We start from the raw sequence: 24,411 nt of genomic DNA, 5'->3' as shown, positions 1-24,411 counted from the left end.
CAGGATGGGCAAAGATAGTGCTCCATAATCATCGAGAAAGACTGATTTTCAAATGATTGGTGACCTTCTGCTCAAAAGCAAACACCTGGTTATACCATTAGGTCTAAGTGGGATTTTTTTAAAAAGAGCTCCAGCAATGTGGTAGGAATGAGCTTCAGCCCTGATTTGCCAAACGACAGATGACTTCTTATGAATTTTATCAGCAGAATAGAGGTCGACCACTACAGTAGCGAACAGACACAAACTAAACCATGACCTTTGCAGAATAAAACATTCCAGATTTTACTGGGCCACAGAAAATTAGAACATGGAATACGGAAAAAAAATTAAATAACCTTCAATTGAACGACGCAGGTGAACATGGTGTGAATACAATGAGCAGGAGAAGCAGGTCCCGGGACATTGTGCTCTCCTCTTGTTTGCCTTTATTTGCTCCATCCATATTCAATAAAAAACAGCATTCCGAAAAAAATAATATTTCAAGACTAAATAGTAGCTACAGCATAAAATAGAGTTCAGGTTTGGGAGAAGGCCCTTGGGGGCTAAGTAGGCCTCCATCCGTTTCTGCCTGGACAGTGAGTGATTTTTTTTTTATCCAGTCCTCTGTTTTCAGGAGAAGTACACTGGATGCCAGCATCATAGGCGATTCTATTCCCCACTTAGGGGTGCTTTAGCCAGCCTATTTTGTTTCTCAGTCCGCCCCCACGACAAATTATTTTTCAAAATCCATTTAGCAATTTTGGCCCCATATTTTTGTAAACATTTCATGCAAATTTAATTGTCTGAAACTTTGATTGCCTTTTTAGGGATCACGGGGTATTTGGTATTTCTTCAGATTGAAAGCCCCCCCCCCCCCCCCTCGCCCCCCCCAACAGTCAAATCCAATGAATAATCCCTGGTCAACATCATCGCGTAACTCACACTGACTATTGAAAAGTTAACTTTCTTTTACTCTGCTAACTGTCACCATCTCCCAGATTTGTACCAAACAAAGTCATGTATGAAGACTTTCTTCCGATCGTAAAATATGTATTTAGTAGTTTGACGTCACTTTTAGTTTTAAGAATTTTCCTTTTGTAGTTTTGCTCATATGCAGCAAGAAAAGTAGTCAGCTCACGGGAAAATCACATTTAAAAATTTGACATGCTACAGACAACTAAATACAATCAGTTTAGAACTGGACTGCTATGACTCTTTCAATGTGACTCTTTCAATTATATATTTTTGATTTTTGTGCAATGGTTTAGCTTATGTACGTAATGTCATAACGCAGCATATTAGACAGTACTAAATCTACAATTTAGGTAATCTATAAAAGACCGAGAAATAAAAGTTTGTTTTTTTTAATCAAGTTTATTTCAAAATATGTGTGATTACAGTGCATTTTTAGTTATACAGGATGCAGCACGAGCATTTTGGCATTTTTTTTTTCCATAAGAGGATTGATTATTCCACTCAGGATAACAGTGCAAAAGTAGCATGCATGGTTATAGACAGACAAGCAGACATAGGACCCAGGTTTCTAACTGGCTCAGCACTCACTGCAGTACTAAAGCCATCAGTTTGGTTTGGTGCGACTGTTTTTTTTTCCCCAAATCAAAGTCCAGTATCATTCACCATCCTGTTCTTACTGTACATGGAGATCAATAAAATCAAGGCAGGCAGTCTTTGATATGCACCAGACAAAACCAATACATCATTTTTCTTTTGTGTCCTGTACAATCTAAAGAAGATCCAATTTGAGAAGCACAGTCGCTAAACTGGATCACAATATATTTCACTTCAGATTTCTCATTATTACAGTTTACTTCACTGTAACTGCGGTGAGAAATGCTTCTGACTTCAATTCAATTTTCAGTTGGGCTCCCAGTGCAAAATTCAAGAAACCTAAGAACAGCTGCACAACTAAGAAACTCAGCAAAACAGAAAATATTTAAACATGTAATTTAAGAATATGCTTGGAAATATAACTGGCTTTTCATACACAGTAAGCGAGCTACATGTACGCACATATGCTTTTTCTATTTAAGTGCCCATTGACCGAGTTCGAATGGGCAACGATAGTTACCCCAATAGTCATATCCACGTTACAGGGTATAGCATCCTAACAAGGAGGACACAGGAACCCAGAAGCCAGCGGACAGAACGCAGCTCACTGCCCGCTGGACACAAACAGAGAGGATCTACAAGGTGATGTGGTCCTACTTGGCCTAGCAGCTGAATAATGGGTTCGGAGGTGCTGGATCACTGCTCACTGCAGACAATTCCCGTCTTTAACATCAGAAACATGCCCCTGTGTCTTGACTTTGTTTAGGATAAATAATATGGCGATGTTCATGAGAATCCAAAGTATATGAAATAACAATTTTGGCCACATCAATCTGAAGATGCATTTACAGTATGGGTCTCTCAGGGTATATACATTCTGTCACGTCCTGCAGCGTTAATCAGTGAAACAGCTTATATCAGAATCCGTGTGGTGTGTGTAGGCGAAGTATACTCAACTAATTGTGGGATAGTTTGCAAATACAGTAAAAAAGAACACAGCCAATTACTGTATTGGAACGAATAAGCTGCACAGTGATGTTTCAGCAGTAAACAAAAGACTGACAGATCGTTAAAAATGCAGACTTGTAAATCTGTAGTTATGAATGATTCCAACTCCACCCCCTGCAGTAAATTCAGTGAAAGTTACATCGCTAATTAAATACCGTAATCCTCTGATTAGTGGCCACCCAGAATCGTAAAGCAAGCTTGAGTTAAATTAAATTACTCAAGAAACAGTCAGTCACAGACAGAGCTCCTGTCCTCCGATGTGCGCAAATACTACATCCAAAAGCAGCAACAGCGGTATTAACGTCAAAACACACATGAAAGAGAATGGAAAGACAACAACAAAAGCAGATAATATTTCACATATAACAATGAAAACAGCTCAAGTGGAAAAACTGAGTCTGACGATACAGTTTTGGCAAAGATGTGAAAGCAGCTTGTTTCAAAGGAAAGAACGGAGCATGAGAAGCAGAAAGTTCAGAGACAGCTGTCCGTCAGGGAATGCATCCCTAATTTCAATTAGGACTCCTGCACAAAGGTGACTCGCAGATCCCTTCATGTAGCCAGATGCTAAAATTCTGTGTACTTTAACTGTTTACTTTTTACTTTAAGTTTCCCAAAAGCCTCCCAAAAACCACTTTATCTTACAGAACTAATAGAAAACTGTTTTTATTTTCCTCAGGTAATGCAGGATGCAGTGTGCTTTTCTTTTGGCATTATAAAAACATACGCTAACAACCTTGTCATTTAACATGTGGCTATTCTAAGCGTAGATTGTTTGTCAGAACACAGAATACTCAACTAAAGTTGCGTTTGCTTGCTGGTCCTACCATGAATGGTTTAACAGCGTAATCGCATTTCTTACAAAATGACGAGTCCTGACTGTAATGGCAGAAAACCAGAGTTGGCACAATCCCAGTATATGAGATGGTGTCAGGTCACCACAGACTGGCAGTTCTCTCTAAAAACAAACTGAGAGTGCAGATCATTACATAACAAAAAAACACAGTTTTGCTTAGTGCAAGGTCAGAATTGGTCACGTAACACTGTACAATTCGACCTGATAGAATTCCTTCGTAGTCAGTTGCTATTTACAGGCCAAAGTCATGGCTTGGTTCAGATATGTCCAGTATCACAACTCTCAGGCACTCCTGCAACCCTGGATTCTCTGCAGTCGCTGTATAAAAGTACCACAGACAACATGTACAGCAGACAAAAGTCCCAGACATTTGAAAAACTGCAGTTAAGACAGAGAGTGCAGTAATAAATGGCAGTAACTCGGATAAACTGTATAATATTCATTCTCTTTTTGGTTAAAAAGTAAAAATATATAGATTTATAAATTGTACTTCTAAATTTATAGTTGAACTTGTTACAATGTTCTTTTCCCTGAATGTATTGGAATTAAGAATTTGTCTTTATATATTTAAGTTTTTATTGTATTCAGTTAAGACTTTGAGGGGCAGTGCTAGGAGTGTGTGTGTGTGTGTGTGTATGTGTGTGAGTGAGTGTGAGTGAGTGTGTGTGTCTGTATGTGTGGATTAGGTTTATATTACATTGTGGGGACCATTTTTCAGGGTTCCACAAAGATCTGTGAATGTAATCAAAAAATTTAAAAATGCAAAAAGTCTCGTATTTAGTTTGGTTACTCGCGGTTAAGGATAGGGCTGGGTAGGGGTTGAGGGCGTCATGTTGGGATTAGGGTTTTCCCCATAGAAATGCATGAAGAGTCCCCACAAAGATATATTTACAAATGTTTCTGAGTCTGTGTATGTGTGTGTGTCTGTGGGTTATGGCAAGTGAGTGTATCTGAGCAGGTGTCTGTAGGGAGGAGGTTCAGCAAGGAGTTTTTGCTTCAGCTGTGGGCCTGACCTCAATCTGAGCTACTTAAACCTTGAGAGCTGTACAGGAATGATGGAAGCCACCACAGCCAAAACAGCAATGGGTTACTGCAGACCTGGGCAGAGCCACGACCTGCGGAAAAGATGGGCTCTCTGGGAAATCGGTTATGTTGCCTATTTTCAAGTACAGCTCCGGTAATATGATGAACCAAACTAGAGAGCACCATGCATTTTACTAGATGCATCAAAAAAACAAAAACTCCACATGCTGAAGCGGGTTACAGTGGCTATAAAGCTAATGTACAGGTATATGTGTGAGCAAGCAATAGAGATAACACAGGATATCCCTGGGTTTGGAACAAAGGGGATCCACCCCCCGTTATTTTCAGGGTAATATGCTTCACACATTCAGAGAAGATCACAGACACGCGACGATGCTAAAGATCTTCAGTGGTCAGATCCGTAGACACAGCACAATATCCTGTTCGCCCACAGGACCACATGCTTGTGGACATTACTGCCTTTAGGCTGAATTATATTTCTGCGTGTAATCAACACTGTAGGTAGCTACGTAGCCCTACACAGTAGCCCAGAGATTTTTCAACCGGCATCGGCAGAAAGACGCTGCCTTTTGGCAGGTATGCCATGGCAGGAGAAATATTAGAAAGACTGCTTTCGCTTATGCCGTAGCCCGGTCTTTCCCAATCCAGTCCTGGGGATGTGGACTGTCTGGCAGGGAGCTCAGAGGGAGTAAAATCATGGACCGACTGCGAGTCCCAGGGGACCGGATTGGGAGACCCTGTAGTTACGTTACATTTTCGGGGAGTCAGGCTACAGTATAGATTCTACGCTGAAGTATAAATCAGCCTTTACTCAGAAGTGCAAATGGGTCCAAATTCACGTCAACACGCATCCAAACGACGGTGGGACCAGAGTCTGGACGCAAGGCTTGCCGCTGTCGTGAAACGCGGCGTGTCGTGAGGTGTGCGGACACGCAGAATCAGGCAGTCGGCAAAAGAGATTTCCTTAGTTACATCTCGATATGGTCAGTAGATAAAACAAGTTTAAACAGATAACTATCTAGAACGAAGGGGGAGAGGTTTGCTTTAAAAATCGCCCCTGTTCATTTGGCCTTTCACTGTGCAGTGTCCATTTACTCGGTGGCCGCGGAACACAAGCATAGAGTTTACTTAAGCTCTGCGAGGAATATCGCTCTGAGACATACAGTAAGTAACTTCTACGCAAAGAGCTCAGGGGAACAGCAACAAAAACAAGCTAAGGCAGATAGTAAGAGGAACAAAAATCAACGAGCATAAAAGTGGGAAGAGAAAAAAAAATAGCCCAGAAAAAAACGACAGTGTCAAGAAAATGAATAATGAATAAGTAGTGACCTGACTATGCTAAAATTCCCGCTGGAAGAAGGATCAGCAGGGCGACTTAGGGAGAAGGGTTTGCTAATTGGTCGTCTTCTATTGTCCGTGGCCTCCAAGCGAGACAGGAAGGTGAGGATGGTGAAAGATGGTGATGGATGGGGGGGGGAGTAGGGGGGCAGCTGGAAAGGTGGGGCATGAGGGTCGCGCGATGGCCGTTTGAGCAAAATTCAGTAGACGTCTTCGGGCAGAGAGTAGGCATGTCTGGAAGACGAGAAGAGAATAAAGAGCAGTTAAGTGCCAAAGCCGGCACTGAAGACGTACGTCCTCAGTCTCAGAAAGAACAGAATAGAAAGAGTGCAAAATGCATGCCAAGGAGGGCAGAAAAACACACACGACACCGACAGAGACCGTCTCCATGCTGCCAGTCGGAAACTAGGCAAGATACTACATACAGGATTATACCATCTCCTTGGACAGAAAAAAACATGAAGATTAAAACAGAAATTACACTGACGAACATTCACAGGGTAGAAGGTGAACAATGGAAACCATTTGTGCCTGCTGGTGACACCTCACATAATTTATTTAATTGACTTATGTGATCCCTGGACAATTTTGGCATAAAATAATAGTGATACTTGCAGTTGATATTTTGCTCGAAATAAGATAATCAGTTGAAATCTTTGTAATGGTCTGAACCCGTCTTGGCATGAATCTGTTGATACTGGACCCAGTAGCTATTCTCGAAGCTTTTCTGCTATGGTCAGTGCTTCACTCTAAAGCAAGGCGCCACATCGATCGTTTGCACCTGTATTCCCTCGTTACACTAAGTGTTGTGGAGTAACAAGCACACCCAAAGCTTTTGGCACTGTTTTCCGGGGCCACCTGTCAGGATAACGGCTCCAATGTCCATGGTAGCTGGAGGGAAGAAGGACGTAACGCTCACAAAGACGGTAAAAAAGTCGTCATACTCAGACAACGCCCAAGGGTCTTTAGGAGGGGGGGGCTGAGGAACGGCTCATCACACAAACAAACTACACAATCGCACAAAAACAAGCACTGACAGTGACAAAATGCTACCCAACAGCTAGGCCAGCAGCACTGCCCCCCCTCCCCCACTCACAACCACAAGCACTGCCTCATAGCTGCACGAACATTGTTCTGAGGATGGGCAGAACCTGCGACGAGGTCCACCGGTGAGGCACAATGTTCCTGCATTTTGGTCATGCAACGAAGTTGCAGCAATGGCGTAACATTGCACCGGCAAAACGGCGACAACAACCTCGATTTGCCAGCTTGGCCGGGTACAGATACTAAGAGGTGTAATGCCTCTTGTGTTACGTTTACACACTTCACATTATGGCGCAGTGAGATTCAGCTCTACATCTCACGCTTTCATCCAAAATCACTTACAGCAGAGGGAAGGATGCAAATTCCAGCCCACTCCCTGGTTATGTGAACCCATGTCCTTTGCATTGTTAGCACAATGCTTTACTTGTTGAGTTACAAGAGTAGCACACAGCTCTATCTGGGAATGTCTGCAATGCCATGGGCTAGGGCTCCTCTGCCAACAATATGTCTCGCAGGGATTCACTGCTCCCCCACCCCGAGTCAGAGCAAGAGGCAGAAAAACCAGCAGAGAGCACAGTAGGTAGACAACCGGGCTGGTTATTTTGTTATTTTGTGTCGGGGGAGGGGTGGGGTTAGATAGTCACAGGACTACAAAAGAAATCACCAGGCATAGATCTCTTTACCAGCAAGGGGGGGGGGGAAGAGGGCCTTCACCAAACTTTCGGCCTTCCCAGGACGGTGCTGGCCGGTTATAGCTGCCTGGTAAAGTTACAGCACAGACAAAAACGGAGAAGAAGGAAAAAGAAGGAGAAAGGAGAGACGTATTGGTGAGAAGTTAGGGGACCAGTAGACAGAGAGCAGTGTCCCATGGCTAAAGGTGCAGAGGGGGGACGAGTACGATCGACCCACTGGAGGCCCAAACAGTTCCCAGAATTCCTCCCGGCTTGAAATACTTGAAATGAAATCCAGTTGGTCCATCGGCCCATGAGGACCGGTTCTGCCCAATCTCTCGGTGGCTTCTGGGACGCCTATTTCAGGAAACCCTCTGTCTCCATATTGCTATTTTTGATGTGAAAGGCGAGAGGGCTTGCATAGAATCATATCAAATAATTTCTGCATGGGGCTCTTTTCTACCTTGACCAGAAGGCTGCGCTAGATCACCCCCCCCCTCCCCAAGACTTGTAAACCTCTGCTCGCTGCCACTTCAATCCTCGGTGGTGATAGATTTTGATTTTCCACTCGATTAGTTTTCGCCGTTAATCAAGCGTGTGTGCAGGGGCGTAGCAGGAAATTCCGGTCCCCCCTGATAGAACGTCACCTTGGGCCACTCGTGCCCCCTTACATTATATACTTTTATCATTTAACTCAGGGGCTCCTGTAAAGTGCAGGGCCTCCTGGATCTGCCAGGGTATCCATGGAAGCTACTGAAGATACAAGAGTAAGGACACTATGGGGAGATGAAAATGAGGAGGAGAAAGCGGGAGAGAGAGAAATGCTCACTTGGTACCCTCCTCGGTGCCTCCCTCCGCATCCGTCTTCCCTTCCTCTTCCATCTTCTGCTCGTCGGAGATGAGCTCTTGTTTCCTCCGGCGACGGACGCACTTGATGATCACCATGGACAGGATGAGCACCGCCAGAATTCCTCCCACTGAGGCCCCCACGACTACTGCGATGGTGGAGTCCCGAGGCGGGGGCACTGTGGACCCAAAAGGGGGGCCCAGTAAAAGACCAGGGAGGGCGGGGGGAGGGTGAGGTAGAACAGGGAGTGAGTGACGGGGTGGGGCGGGACGTATTTTAGTGCACTATTTTCCAGGGGCGTCCATAATCATTTTTCACTACAGCAATTAAACCATTTGCCAGGGGATTAAACTGTCATTTAATAAGGCCCTTTATTAATTCAGAAAGCCTGATTGTAGGAGATGGCAAGGAGAAGAGAGGGTCAGTCAGCGGGCATACATCGCTTACGCCAGCGCAGGGCCGTAAACAGCCAGAGCGGACGGAGATGCCGTCGCATCAATAAATAAAAATGCACCTCTGCTGAGTCATCATGCCAGGGTGGGCTAGACCTCCACTGCAATTTAATCAGGCAACAGAGGCCATAATTCATAATAATGTGGAACGTCCTTTATTATATAGCATTTTTGACCATTTCAGAAATGAATTTCAGATCATATACTCGCCACATATATGCCACCTATACTTGTTGTCAACTGTACCCCCGAATGCTTTGTTTACCAAATTTGTCTACCTGTTACTGCATTGCATAATGCACGGGGCCTTCCCCCCTCCCCCAACACCCTGTACATCCATCTTTCTAGACCAGTTTCCCGACCCAGTCCTAGGGGACGCCCCAGACAGTCCACATTTTTGATCCCTCCCAGTTCTCAGCCAATCAAGAACATCAGATACTCGGTATGGGTGAGTTGGGAGCTGGGAGGAAGTGAAAATCTGGGGGCAGAACTGGGCCCCCAACCCATAACTTCCCAAAAGCATCGGACAGGATCAAATGAATCCAGTTCAACATCTGCCATAGTTATGTAAGTTAACTTTTAAATTATCTGTATCCCACCCCTTTACACCCCCCCACACACACACACACCCCCAGTATCCTTACACTCTGTGAGGACATCCAGAAAAATCGAAGCATTGCCCAGCTGCCGGTCTGGGGGGTTTCGCACATAACACTTGTAGATCCCACTGTCGGACAGCTGGACGTCAGAGATGGTGATGGACAGATCATTCTTCTCCAGTTTCCCGGCAAACACCACCCTGTCGTCGAACCGCTCCGTCCGTATGACAGTCACCCGGTGTTTAAATGTCATAAACTGAGTAAGAAAAAAGGTGTTAAAAAGTAAAAAAAATGATGCTTAAATGATCTTCATGTCGGTGTAAAACTGTAATATTATGTCGGTCAAAGAGTGTCAGCTTAGTCACTTCAACATCTCTCCTAAAGTCCCGCCAGTATTTACAGGAACCATCCAATACACCTGTGTATTTGTTGACTGCCCCACTTGCATACCACGTTTGTATAATCGATACCTCACTTAACTAATTAAGGTCATTAATTAATTGAGCTGGTCGTGATATTTAATGAATACATGGAATGGCTGAGGTGCCCCTGAGGAGAGGATTGGGAACCCAATCGGTGATCATCTAGCCGTCCAACAAAATATCAACAACTTTTTGGAGAACAGAAGAAATCTCTGTTAGTTTTCATTATGTGACTCTCATTTTGCTTATGTTCTAATGTTAAAATGTGCTGTTTGTTGTGAGAAATTGTACGCTTACTACCCAGATAAATAAAGGTAGTAAATTTCATTGATTACCTAAGATATTAGCACAGGTAGGCGTGCTCTTCATTTTACGGTGGTTTGATTTACGATATCTCGATTTTACTGTGGCGCAATAGCGATGCACAATTAGTAGTCACCAAACTTTGAATTCGGTTCTGCCCCCGGACTAGCAATACACCGCATGATACTCTCTGGTGATGCTAGATGATGGCAGCATCACCTCGCTTCCAGTCACTGTAGCGAACACTAGCATTAAAAATCTTATATAGTGTCTAACACCGTATTGTACAGTATGATGTTTTTTTTCTGCATTTAACGAAATATTTACTTATTCAGTGACAGTAGTTATTAATTCTTGTTTATTTAATTGTTTATTTATAATATCATATCCATATTATGGTATTTTCAGCTTTAGATCATCGGAATGAAACATCACGGTAACTTGAGAAGCACCTGTAGTATTGGTAGACACAGTTAATCCGGAGCATATAAAAGAACTGAAGACGTAAATTAAATGGAAATTAAATCAGGCAACGGAGAGGTCACAGCATCTGCATCTATCTCCTTATGCTGTCACAGTCCCAAAACATTGTCAGCTTGGCTGAACCTGCATCTCTCAAATGGGTCAAAGCGAGAGATGAGTGAGTAGCAGACATGTAAAATTCACTACAGACAACCCAACTTGGTAAAACAACCCTCTTTAGTAGTGACGTGAACAGCCACATTACTTAAGAACCTGCCTGTACTGCTGTCACAGATCGAAATGTGCTTCTTCTTCTGTTTGGTTAAACGGTTCAACAGAATGTTCCGTACTAGGTCACTACAGTGATATTTGTTACCTCAAAAGGAAAGGTCTGGGTGACTTTTTATTAATATAGAAAAACACTAAAATAAAAAACGGGATGAGTGATTAATGAGTAGAGAAAACATTAAAATGGGAACAGATAAAGGAGGTGTTCCACAAAGAAGGATTTCCGCTAGCTAGGTTAACTTAAGCTACTTACTGACTTCTAGCTTAAGCTAACCCAGCTAACTTTGGGATTTCTGAGAACACCCCCCAAACTCAGCACTACTCACTATCTCCTCTGTGTCGTTGAGAGTTTCCTTGTAGGTCCAGTTCATGGCAAACCTATTGATATCAATCTTGTAGCAGGAGGTAAAGGTACAGGGTAATCTGGCAGTGGTGCCGTTGAGTGCGATGACCTTGGAGGGCACCGTCACGTCCATAGATGAGGCAGGAGAATCTGAAAAACGCCAACGATTAATGATGTCGGGCATCCATGCAAATTCCTGGAGCATTTAGCTCACAAACTAGTATGAGGCTAACTCTAACCCTAACCCTAACCCTACTACTAACTCTAACCCTAACCCTAACCCTAATGGACTGACTCACCTTTAGCAATAGCTACTTTTAAACGAGCTATTAACTCAACGTTCAGGGCTGCCAACTTTGGTCAGCTGGCTGGATCAAGTGAGATTTTCAATTCCGGACAGACCTGCACATACATGTAACGGTTTTATTAACTTGTACATAGTCTGTAGGGTTTGCAAACTACCGCATTGCTTTTGATGTAGCTAATATTAGGTTTATAATGGAACGATGCAGCTTTGCCGTGAGATTTCTTGCACGAGTGTGAGAGTCTAAAAGCGTGTCACGCCAGATCCATGACAGTCGTCAACCATGACACTTCAAAGAAAGTTAAAGAGACAATATGAGTTTGCCTTAATACTGTCACCATGTCAGCAGTATTATCCGCTACATCAAAGCTGAAAGATCGGCATCAGGGTGTCTACAGCACTTACATCACAAAAAAAAAAATCAAATGACATATCAATGAAGCTACATGCACAAAGCGAGCACAGGGTTACTTTAATACTGCCACCCCATCAGCAGTAATACATACTACATCAACGATAATGTTTTAGCATCAGAGAAACCACAACAGAGAGTTACACCACAACAAACAAACTATGTACAACCAGAGGTAGGTACCTTAATAAAGATACCGACACAGTTGGGCAGTAGTAGCAAAGCTAATGACAAACTTTAGAATCGAGGTTACTGCAGTAATTACTGTATGAGAAATGTATCAAAATGCCATTTTTGTCAGTATTGCTTCAAAAACACAATAAACATTCCTTAAACTGTAACACCTGCTTTTTGCTCAAATTACAAGTGTATCAGAGTCTCTTTACAATGCAATGACTCATATGCACAAAGTCATTAGACTACAGAAGAGCTCCCACACAGCATTACAAGTTGTTTGACTTTAACTCGACAAGCAACGAGATTCTGTAATCGGCACACGTTGGTACTGAGGAGCGCTAACTGGCTAGCCGCTGGCTATCCCAGCTCGTCTTCAGCGTGCATCTTATTTTAGCTGTCACAGCCCCTGCTAGCAGTGTGCGTGTGAGTGTGTGTGTGTGTGTGTGTGTGTGTGTGTGTCTGAGTGCAGCTCTGCACCATCCCCTGCCTCCGCAGTCAGGAGTTTTTTAGCATTTCTGGACAGGATCCCACTGCTGCTGCTGCAGTTATTCTCCGCCGGACTCGGCCTCTGCGGTAGAAGGCAGCCCATCGCAGCCACTCTTCCCCTCCTGTCCTGGCTCCCTGCGCACCAGCCTTGCCGCTACCCCACCCCCCAAGCTCATCTGATCAGCCTTTCTCACATACGCTGCTCTTCCTACTGCTGCAGTCTGAGCCCACCCCCCCACCGCACCCAGCCAGCCCCCCTCCCCCTCAAGTAGGCAGGTGTCTTCACATGGGACTGCGGTACAGCACCTGTTCCTCGGGGAGGAGGGGGACAGACGGGCTGACGCCCACAGGACACACACACACACACACACAGAAAGCGTACATCCTCAGAACACAGAACCGTCAGGCTCGCATTTATAGTGCGGACACTAATAAACCGACACGTGTGTCAAACCGGCAGCGGCAGCCGCCCAGCGATCGTCCCTTGTCGTTTCCCCCGACACGTTTTATCCACATGCTGCACACTGGCACGGCTGACAAAAAGTTAATGCAGAATCAAGGAATGTATGAGGAAGCAGCTACGTCACAGTCATACAGTCATGTGACTATACATCCGTCTCGGTAGACCGTGAGACTTTCAGGTATGAACTTTGACCCACTGACATCTTTACAGTTAATATTGCAATATCCATCCATCCGTCCACCGACTGCTTATCCAGCACAGGATAATCTTCAGTTAATATCTTATTGCTAATACTGTAAAAATATTGCCTAGATAAAGCAAACCCTGCTATTTTTACCGATCTGTATATAAAATGTGTATTATAATACACGGTGCTATATTTTTTCAAACATATCAATGAATGCATGATTAGTGCCATGCAATTATGCGGTAAATATAGGGGAACATTAGAGTTTGACCTCCGCTGGGGGGGGAGGGGGGGGGGTCTCAGTGGGGAGGGGGTGCAAAAGAGAGACTGTCACCCTTATCCTGATTCATTAATCGTTGGGGAAAATCAATAGTTGCTGTATTCTAATGGCCTATTGCTTGGGTCTGTCAAAGGCAGGACTGGCACAAGGCATGAAACACTGCAGTACATTCCTCCTCAGCCCCTACCTCCCCCCCCCAAGCCCCACCCATCCCTCCGCCTCCATTCTCTGCTTGCCTCATTTCCATGTTTTTTTTTTTTTTTGGGCACCAGCTCAAGGTCACTGCAATGAGGTGGCAGTGAGTCGCTTTGCAGTGACGCCTCAGCCGATTCGGCCCGCGGACCAAGCCAGTGCCCGACATGGCACTTCTGCACACACACACACACACACACACACACACACACTGCACCAAATCACATTCCCAGGGGGAGTGTCTCACACACATGTGATCACAGCAACATCCCCTGTACAGAAGACCATGAGCTGATCAAACACATACATGTACACACACACCCACAACATGCTCTGAACAGCAAATCTACATGTACTTCCCGTAAAAGAAAATATGTCCATACAAGAAAATTTAATGAAGAGAAAGGAAATGAGTAGGTAGTACTCACCGAAAACATTATCCCAGTTACTTAAACACTGAGAAGACTTTTTTTAGTGATGAAAGGTTCCAATGAATTATATACTGTAATACAGCACAACACATAAAATGATACCATACAGATATTTTTTATAAGCCACATTAAACTGCTGTACATTTGAAAGGTCTGTTTATATCTAACAAGTACTGACGACCTTGGAGATCAATTATTCTTTCCTGTAAAAGTAAAACACTTCCACTATGATATACAATAATACTGCCCATTAATATAAGATAAAAGGCCTGCAAATACTACTCATTTGCAAAAGAGCTTTTAGCAATATTGACCGAAGTTATGTAGGTCCGATGTCTGTTTAAAATTTAATTCACGCTGTACATTCAGTTTGTGCATAAAAATCACTTCCATCTACAAATCTTAGACCTGACAGAGGCGAAGTGTGAAGACTGAGCCAAAAAAACGTGCCAGTTTTATGTCAGCATAATAAACGTCTTCAAAATGGTTTTCTTGCTGAGCTTTGAGGGGAAAAAAAAAAAACAAACGAGAGTGGCACGCTGCTGCCATCTACTGCTGCAGGAGAGACATGGCATGCTGTGTAGGATAGACGCAGCTGCATTGGGCTTAATGACATCATTCTGTTCAGACAGTAATATGTAAGGGATTATTTTATACAAATGTTTAGTTAGAGTGGCAACTTGGACGTAAATGCTACGATTAACATTTAAATACTCAAGCAACTCTAAGGCAATATTTGTAAATGACTGAAATAAAGATACACAAAGTGATTCCGCTGCACTCTTGCATCTTAGACTCCTAAGCTTCAGTTAATTTCAGTTCATAAGCTTAGACTCGTCAAATGCATACATAACGTTTATGCATAATCGCTGTTATTTCTAGCAGGCTAGACTATTGTAACAGTGTCTTCGCAGGTCTTGGAAAAATATCAGTCGGACAGCTGCAGTTCATCCAGTGTCTTCACCCGCACACTGGAAGCAGAGCATATCGCACTGCTCCTTAAATCACTGCACTGGCTTCCTTTGCGTCACAAGATCGATCGTAAAATATTACTTGTGTACAGAGCCCCAAATGGTCTCGGGCCTAAATACATTTCTGATTTATTTGAATCGTATGAAGCATCCGGAAGCCCAAGGTCATCTGGGAAAGACAAAGGTGGAGCAGCGTTTAGTTTCTATGCTTCCCGAAGACCTGAGGTCCGCAGAACCTGTCAGCTCATTGAAATCAGGCTTTAAAACGTTACTGTTTGCTGCAGCTTTTCAATAAATTAAATCAGCAGAGGTTTATTCATACACTGCCATTATAATGTAACTTATTTTTAATAGTAAATCACTTTGAATTGTGCCGTATAAATAAACGTGCCTTGCCTTATGGAATGCTGTGGATAGACCACGAGAAATGTCTAGTTCTATTATAAAATCGTGAGAAATGACGCAGAAGTGCTGCACCGCCATTGGCTAATAAAACGTGAGTAGGAACAGTATCTGTAACACTGGCATCTGCAGAGATTTCACATCATCAAGGACATGGGTACAATGCCGTCTGTTTTATAACTTCTGGCTCTGTTGATTTCACAGCAAAGGATTCTGGGTTGGAGTTGCTAGGCTGCTTATGGGCAGCAGGTGGCTATCATCACCCGTGACGAAAAGGACAAGGCGAACAGCAGGCCTCGAACGACCGTGCCAGAGCAGAAGGATGCAGCCCTATTGTCAAACTATATAACCAGGCATCCATTGGCTCAGTGGCAGTCATATGTTCGTGACTATCTGGTAAGTCAAGTGGCCTTACCTCAGTGGCTCCCGGCACTAGTTGGAGCAGTATTTCCCAATCTGGTCCTTGGGGAGCAGGGAGGGAGCAAAAATGTGGGCTGTCTGATGGGGAGCTGGGAGGGAGCAAACATGTGGACTTTCTGGCAGGGAGCTGGGAGGGAGCAAAAATGTGGGCTGTCTGATGGGGAGCAGGGAGGGAACAAACATGTGAACTGCCTGGCAGGGAGCTGGGAGGAAGCAAAAATGTGGGCTGTCTGATGGGGAGCTGGGAGGGTGCAAAAACATGAACTGCCTGGCAGGGAGCTGGGAGGATGCAAAAATGTGGGCTGTCTGACGGGGAGCTAGGAGGGAGCAAACATGTGGGCTGTCTGGGGGTCCCCAAGGACCGGATTAGGCAATACTGAGTCATAACGATCTGGTGTGTGAATGTATAAGCGAATGGTGTGTGCGTGTGTGTGTGCCCTGCAATGGGTCAGCATCCCATCCTGGGTTGTTCCCTGCCTTATGCCTGTAGTATCTCCAGGATAGGCTCTGAACTCTCCGTGACCTTGACCAGGGCAAGCGATTATAGGAAATGGATAATTACACGATTCAACCCTTACGGGGAACCTTGATCCTCTCAGGAGGGCGATATGTGATTTAGGAGCTTTGATTAGAAAGAAAAGTGACATAATGCTGCAGCATAAGGAGATGACATCAGCATGCTGCCCTTCTGAGACAGTGGGCAAGCAGGGGGCCGGGGGGACTTCGGTTAGAATAAAGAAGCAAACACCGTTAGCCGGTGTCACGAAATGTCACAAATCTGGACACTTTTTCGAGTGAAAGGAAAAGAGAGGCTTCCCCACAGTGCATATCTGCAGCTGCTGTTGCAGCTGCCAAAAAGCCCAGCGATCTAATAAAATATTCACAGGGTGTCACACTATCGGGGTGCTACGCCAGTGCACACAGGGACATCCTCTCCCAGCAGTCCATTCAGCTCCTTTGTTCATCAAAGACGATGTCCACATAACCTGCTGAATGGCTGGAGTGGGCGATGTCGCCAAACGGTCTGTTTAAGAATGGCCCCGCCTTACGCGGGATTGGCTGTGGTGGTGGACAAAGAAGGGTTAGGCGGCAAGGGTGCCGGTAAAAACCCCAGGAGATGTGTGATCTGGTCAGTGATAGACATAAGCATATATAAGCTGTGGTGGCAAAGAGACTGTGGTCGTCATCTCAGAGGGATGCACCACGTCCCCCTAAATCAATATGGCCGCACAGACGGGTTGATAAGAGCAGGCAGTTCCCTCAGGGTCGTCATCTTCTGGGCTGTCTGGCGTAGAGAGTTTAAACAACCAACTTGCTGCTTATTTTCCATGACCGTCTCCCCAGTCCAGCTTAAAGCCTTAAAGACAATCCCCATCCTTGGTTGGGGCAGCCACAACCTGCTGGCATCTCTTTTTGGCCAGCCTTTGGTTAGAGTTAATCTGCATGGTGCTGATCTCCACCCTTCTGATGCACAGCGTAATCCTGGTGGACCGTCACATTATGCCGGAAGATGTGAGTGGATCTGCCTGTCACTGAGCTAGCGTTGAGGAGAAAGGAACGAGATCCCCAGAACCAGTAAAAAGAGCAAACCATGCCTCCATTTTTCTGCCTGCCTCTCTTGTCCACCTGTAACACAACACTGGTGGAACAGACGACCTGGAGTGATAGATTGTGGAGCTCCAGGAGGTGATTTCTGGGATAGCATGGCTGAGCGAGCTCAATGAAGACACCAAAGAACGGCAGTCAGTTCCTGGAGGAGCAGAGAGCAGGAAGATGCCCCAGAGATGACGGAGCCCAATCCATCCTGTCAGGCCCGGGAAGTGGCCATCAGTCACCTATTCACACCTCCCCAAGTACAATCAGGGGCCCTGGAAAGGTTCCTTTGAAGCTCACAGTCCAGTGCTTTCAATGGTCAATGGTCTGACCGCAACATTATAAATGTTAAATAATAAACAGCCTTGACTCTGAAGGGCAGGACATTTCAGGCCCACCTTGACTTGCAACCAGAACACCAACACCAACTGCCAGCAGCACTCCAGCAGTGGATTGGGCTACTCAATGCCTCAACACACATTCTCCAGTTACTGGGGAACACGCATCGGATGAATATGATGGGCAGTGACCTCTAACTACAGCCCACCTCAGGTCTGTGATGGAGGAGGAAGTCCAGATGCCGGGATGGTAGCACTTGCAGGTGCAAGTGGGATACATCCTGATGTACAAGTACCTTCATACTGAACCCATGGATCTTTGGGATGGACCTTCTCAATGCCCACTAGGCCATCCTTGATCTGGCCTTGGGACAACTGTAAGTGATGAACTCAACATTCTTATTCAAATCCAACACCCTGACATGGAGATAGGCTGAGTCATGGGTGCAGAATCGGCATATCAGTGGCCTGTGTAAAGCACGCTAATACGGGAGTTAATGAGCATGCTCACTGGCCTCCCATCCCCTGGCCCAGTGTGGCTGAATTGTTTGTGTGACGATGTTCCCACCATGAACACGACTTGGTGCTCACAGGATGCTGTGAAAAGCTCAGCCTGTGACTTAGCTCGTGTTATGAAGAAAGGTGTGAGATCTCAATAGTCTTTTAATAAACAATAAAAGGACACTATTTACTGTACCATCCACATCGTGAATGTACTGAGCTCACACAATATGCCAGATTTATATCATAAAATTCAGCAACAGCCCAGATTAAGTATAAATATTAGCCCAGAAGCCAGGTTAGCATAGTAGCTAATTATGAATACTATCTATCTTATACAACGCTATCAGTGAGAAAAGAACTTTAAATATCTTTCCAGTGTGTCTGGCCCTGTGGCCTGTACTATGAAGCCGGGTTACTGGCTTATCCGGGTAACTTGTCGGATTTAAGGTAGTTTGGGCAAAATGTAAGTGAACGAATATGAAGTCCATTTAAACTGTGGTACCTTAAATCCGACAAATTACCCCGATAAGCCAGTAACCCCACTTCGTAGTACAGGCCACAGGGAGAGGCAGTTCTCATGTTGCTCTTCAAGTAGACACAACACAACAAAAATATATAATATTTGGTGGGACTTTGTGATTGAAGATAAGTTATTGCGTATTTAATATGAAATGGACATCATAGTACAGAATATTAATGTGGAGAATCAGAGATACTAATATTGAAATACTGTAAATATAATAAAGCACCCATTGTTTCCGGGATAGGCTCTGGACCCCCTGCGACCCAGTAGGATAAGCGGTTTGGAAAATGGATGGATGGATGGATGGATGGATGGATGGATGGATATTAAAGCACTCCTTTCAGAGTGCGGTAAACTTTGACTCTCACCTGGAAAAAAACCACAAATATATACAGAAGAGATGCCTGAATACGAACCAGCAAAGCACAACTGACGGTATTCCATGTCTAGAGTGTGTTACTCACCAGCGGATCCCAGTTAGACTTTTCTGATGTAGACACAAGCTTTTTATAAGTCAGTAAATTCTGTCATTTTTGTTTTGCATTTTAGATGATGACACACTTCAGTGCCATTCCATTCCCAGTTGTTAACCGGACACTTACACTTACTTACTGTCTTACTCATGTAGTGACACTAATGACCTGAGTCGGACAGAGCCATCCCAAGCCCAGACTGAATAAAAAGGTACTGTTACTTTTGACATCCTGTTATTGATCAAACGCAAGTATTCTCCAATTAGAGCAACCACCCAAAAGCATCTTCAAAAGACAAGAACTTATTTAGCCAACTAATTCACAAGTTTTCTCATTTTTCTTGCTGATTTATACTTTCAGGACATTTTCACGTACCCTATATGTGTGTCAGGCTCCTTCTGAAAAAAGCGGACCTTCTATCTTTTCCCTTTCTGATTTTTCAATAGATGGTACAAGACGTCAGCTGGAGAGGAAGTACTTAATGGACACTGGAAAAAGCTCTCACTGAGTGATAACATCCGGAGGCAATTAGTCACTGTACTCGTGGCACATTTTTAACAATACAGTGCGGCTTTCTTTTGCAATCTACACACATTTTTGACTTTGACTAGAAACTTAATCGGCTGCATTGTGTCATTTCCGGCACATTCCTAATAGTTACATTTCCCCCGGTTGCCAGAGATTCCTTCTCCAAGAAAATCTATGTAGGTAGGCTGCAGATTTGGCGTTTTAGCGGCAACTAACCCATATTTTGTTTGAGAAGCAAGTAGCAAATTAATGTGAATCATTCACATTACGAATCTATCGCATTATTTCAAAAGTTTTGTTTTTTTTGAGGAACACACTCCTGTGATTGAGCCTCTAACACTGAATTCATTGCCCTGGGGGGTGTAATGGTTTCACTGCGCGATTTCCGTATGGCTGGGAAAACAAAATTAGTTTTGAAAATATTTATTATTAAAACTGCAAACACCAATACAATTAGGAACAGGTGTACACCAAGGGAAATTTAGGAAATTTGTCTGTCAATGAATAATTAAACCGAAAAAATGCTTATTTGCACAAATATAAATAAGCAAAATAAAAATAAGACTGAATCATAATGATAATAATGAACTGACTAAATTAAGTTTTTGGGTTTTTTTTTGTGTGTGGTTTTAATTTCCTGGCAAAATTGTCTTAAACGCCACAGGTAGCCGATCTTACAGATGCCGTGTTTGTCGTACTCCGGTCACACACACTTAGACGATGATGTCTCAGATTGATTAGCACACTGGATCTGTGTCCAGCAGCATGTCCCAGTTCAGCATACGAAGATAACAGACAGTGTCGGACAGTGTTGCTGGAATTTATTGGGATACTAATATATTTCCCTAAACTTCCAATTATGAGCAACAGTTACAGTTACAATTATATAATGTTTTCCCAAATATCCCACCTTAGGCATCTTGATTTCAAAGAGGCTGGAAGAGGGAGAATGGGGGGTTGGAATGGGGGGGGCAAAAGTTCTGAAGTGGGCTTGTTACCATAACTACTTATTTTGGACAACATATTGTCCCTGAAAAAATTGGGATAAACAATATTATTGTCATTTTAAGATCATTTTATGCCACTGATACAATAATAAAATAGCAAAATAATACAAGCGCACCCTTTCAAATAGCAATGAACTTTTAACGCTTAACAATATAATGTCCAAAATGTAAATTGTAAATGAATAAAACTAAAACTGAAATTTCATTGGCAATTAAATAAGTACTAAGGGTTGTTCATGAAACACACAGAACTACAGAATCTTCCATTTTGGTTTTTGGGATAACAAGGGAAGTGCTGTTGAGTGAAGGAAGTATCTCCATGAATGAGCTGGTTGCTGTAGTTACAGTGCTTTGATGAGTGCCATCATCCTCTCAGAACGCTCAAGAAAGAGGACCGTTGTTTAATTGTACAGTTAAAACATTTGAACTTCTACTTCTCAACTATTTGGTGCTAGCAAAGAATTTTACGTTGTCTTGTGTTTCGAGCTGCTGTACCACTGAGATTATGGTACAGTATCGCTGCTTCTGTGGCACATGTTAGGCGTCCGACTCAGTTTTCCCCGCGTTCTTAGCGGATGGGACGTATTCTCTGCAATCGAAAGTCGGATCCGAAGGCAAATGGAATGCAGCATTAGAATGTAACTGTCGTGCCCTTTGTTTTAAACTTGGGGAGATTTGAGTTGGCTGTGTGAAATAAAACATGGTTCGCCAAATTGTATTAATCTGTTCTTTGTGTGCTATAGTTTCCCCAGGCTTTACCGTAAACTTTTAACTTTTAAAAAGTTAAGGATCAAAGATATTTTCCATATTAAACGTCAAAGTGCGGGAGATTTAAAACTGACTACGATGTGAGGGGGGCTAAGCTTTGTGCTAAACTTTGTCACACTAAAAATGGGAACCGACTTGCAGGCAGGGCAAGGCAGGGGGCCTCGCCCTAGACTGTGGTGTAGCAGAAAAAGCAGAAGGTGTGTGTTGGAGGCTTGTTGTGACATCATGCTTACTCTTGACCCACTGGGCCTAACAAGGGAAGGGGTCGCTGACACTGCAAAAGATAAGACAGAAGGGTGGGTGTGGGTACTAATGAACAGTAAATGTCAAAATTGAGTGGTATGTACTGTTTGTGCATCTGAGTGGCTCCCGGATCGCGATCTGTGGAAGGAATAAAGAGAGCTGACTTATAACCATCCTTCGCCTCCAGTGTGCATCTCTTTCCTCATCGACGGACTCGGTGGAGTCTAACTCCAACAGATGAGAGTAAGAGGTTACTGGAATAGTCACCCTGCTAGTGTAGTGCAAGCTAAAACCCTGGGTTCCTTTAAATCAGAGCTAGATAAGATTTTAACAACTCTGAGCTATTAGTTAAGTTCTCCCCAAACGAGCTTGATGGGCCGAATGGCCTCCTCTTGTTTATAAATTTCTTATGTTCTAAGTTTTTATTGAAATGGCACGATCGCTCTTAACGTAAAAATCACCCTGCATTCTGAATAATTTACATTAAGCATCCTATATTATCTGAATCATATAAAAATTAAATGTGGGAAAAAATAGTCCTTGAAGTGCAGTTTTCATTCTGAATTAAATGGAAAATCTCGTTGCTGTAGTGTTAAATTCAGCCATACACAGGAGTCAAATGTTTTAGTCTCAAATAAATTCCTGAAAGTCAGAACCTATATATAGTGTTGGAGGTAACAATAAAAAATCTATTTCACGCCACACTTTTTCCGATGTAAAAACAGCGTTTAAACAACGTCAGACAAAACGCGGTGGTTTTACAGCGTTGTAAGACGGATCAAAAAGAAGCGAAAGGGCTATATAGAAGGGAAAAATATTTAAAATATAAAGCGTTTTTCATATAACGTGATTATAAACGAATAGTGCTGTTCATTTACGAAAACAGCGGAAAATTTGAAAAAAAAAAAAAAACTGGCAGAAGACGAAGCGTTTCGCGATTGTCGTCTTCCACACAAGGGAACAGAAATCGCTTCGCATTAAGTGATGTGCATTATAATTGATCCCTTTTATTATGCAGACACTGTTGCGTCATAGGTTACGACATAATTCTGCGCATCGATGTAATTTCGTATTAGGATTTTGTGACAGATTGATATCACACAGATAAGTGAAATGTAACCCTGTATCAGAGTTTTCCCATAGTAAACACAAACGCCTCCGAATGCAGCAGAACGATACGGAATGGATCCCCAATAATCCAGATGCGTTACATCTCGTTTATATTACCGGCCGTCAGATAGACTGAACCACAGAATAGAAATTCTATAGGCCTATACCACAATCTCGCATCCCCAAGATCGATGCACGTTTATCCTTCGGTCAATGTTTAATCATAATAACCGCTAACAATAACAACAACAACAACAACGTGAACATTAAAAACGCATCAAAAAAACGAAAGCATTGTTCTCCATGGACTTGGCTGCATTACTTGCAACAAAACACATATGTACCGTTATTTACACAACCGGAGAAAACACAAAACAATCTATTTAAAGGCGGGGCACTTTCAGAAATGAAATATCTGAAAGTGACAGCCAATATATATTATTGCTGCATAATTATTGCTTGTCATTTGTTTTGCTGAATGCGAGCTTGATTGATATGAAACTGTAAATACCGTAATGAAAAGGAAGAGATCGATGGACTTGGAGTAAATGTAATAGGCGAGCGGGCCCATACAGAATCCCCACCCTCGTAAGCACAAACACACCTAAGCATCACTCAAAAAACATCATTCATATATATATATATATACACACACATACACACACACACAAACAAACGCGTCTGCATGCTAAAATAATGAAAGGTGCCCTATTGAACATATCTTACGTACATAAGCGTACATGCATATATTTTGTCAAAAACATCATTCGATACATTCGAATACCAATACCAAAGCACCTAGCGACTATGGCGTGATTTCCCTCGTATTTACCCACACAGTTTACGGATATCGCTTGTTTTGTACTTACCCATAGCAAAAATCATCATTGCCATGAAGCTTAAGTTGACAGCTGACTTCCACGATTTGTTTCCCACTTGGAACGAAGAAACCATGATGTATATAAAAATCGTTTGTGTCGTATATATAAACGCGGCTGTACTTTCTTTTATTGAAGTGACAAACAACAGGATAATAGTCTTATTTCAGTGCTGTAGTATGGCTGGCAGTGACTGTAGCCGAGGATAGAATTGATTTTGTGGTTATGAGAGTCCAACGGAGGTGGAGAGGTTTGAGTTTGAGTCCGTACCCTCATTATTTGGTCCCACCCCCTCTCTCATCTCCTTTCCAGAAATCGCATATTCTATATACAGGGCCCTCCCTGCTTCTTTATGGAATGACTTGTCGTCATATTTAATAGGTTAAAGAGATGGTTGCGTTGGACAAAATAACTTGAGCTGTTATTCTGTCTGTTAAGTCTTGCTTCTCCAGAGCAAATTACAGAAAAAAATATATAGATTTTTTTTATTATTATC

The 24,411-nt window shown here is 43.3% G+C and overlaps 1 protein-coding gene across 4 annotated transcripts; it reads right to left on the bottom strand.

Moving 5' to 3' along the window:
• Positions 1-1,333: 1,333 nt before the first annotated feature.
• Positions 1,334-24,040, bottom strand: scn2b (sodium channel, voltage-gated, type II, beta). 4 transcript variants are annotated; one of them, XR_007383161.1, is made up of 6 exons: positions 23,907-24,040; positions 11,209-11,375; positions 9,453-9,663; positions 8,339-8,534; positions 7,522-7,597; positions 1,334-6,028 (listed from the first exon to the last, which is right to left on the bottom strand). XR_007383161.1 is itself a non-coding variant. In XM_048981376.1 (5 exons), exons 1-5 carry the CDS (start codon positions 23,989-23,991, stop codon positions 7,588-7,590), a joined length of 669 nt encoding a protein of 222 aa, XP_048837333.1. In that variant the 5' UTR covers positions 23,992-24,040; the 3' UTR covers positions 1,334-7,587. The 4 variants fall into 4 exon arrangements, 3 of the variants coding, with proteins under 3 accessions (XP_048837333.1, XP_048837331.1, XP_048837332.1); XM_048981376.1 differs by having other exon boundaries at positions 1,334-7,597; XM_048981374.1 differs by lacking the exon at positions 7,522-7,597 and having other exon boundaries at positions 1,334-6,685.
• Positions 24,041-24,411: the final 371 nt, after the last annotated feature.

The sequence above is a fragment of the Brienomyrus brachyistius genome, chromosome 17 (assembly GCF_023856365.1).
Source record: "Brienomyrus brachyistius isolate T26 chromosome 17, BBRACH_0.4, whole genome shotgun sequence".
Classification (NCBI taxonomy): Eukaryota; Metazoa; Chordata; class Actinopteri; order Osteoglossiformes; family Mormyridae; genus Brienomyrus; species Brienomyrus brachyistius.
The sequence above is the reverse complement of the archived record's forward strand: the minus strand, read 5'-3'. Positions and strand labels throughout refer to the sequence as shown.

Bases quoted from the DNA above. Each gene is read 5' to 3' on its own strand.
- scn2b (XM_048981374.1), bottom strand. From the start codon at position 23,991: ATGGTTTCTTCGTTCCAAGTGGGAAACAAATCGTGGAAGTCAGCTGTC. The intron at 9,664-11,208 runs GTGAGTAGTGCT...TTTCTTACTCAG, and splicing joins TCAACGACACAGAGGAGATA to TTTATGACATTTAAACACCG. The intron at 6,686-8,338 runs GTGAGCATTTCT...TCTTCCCTCCAG, and splicing joins GGCACCGAGGAGGGTACCAA to CTACCATGGACATTGGAGCC.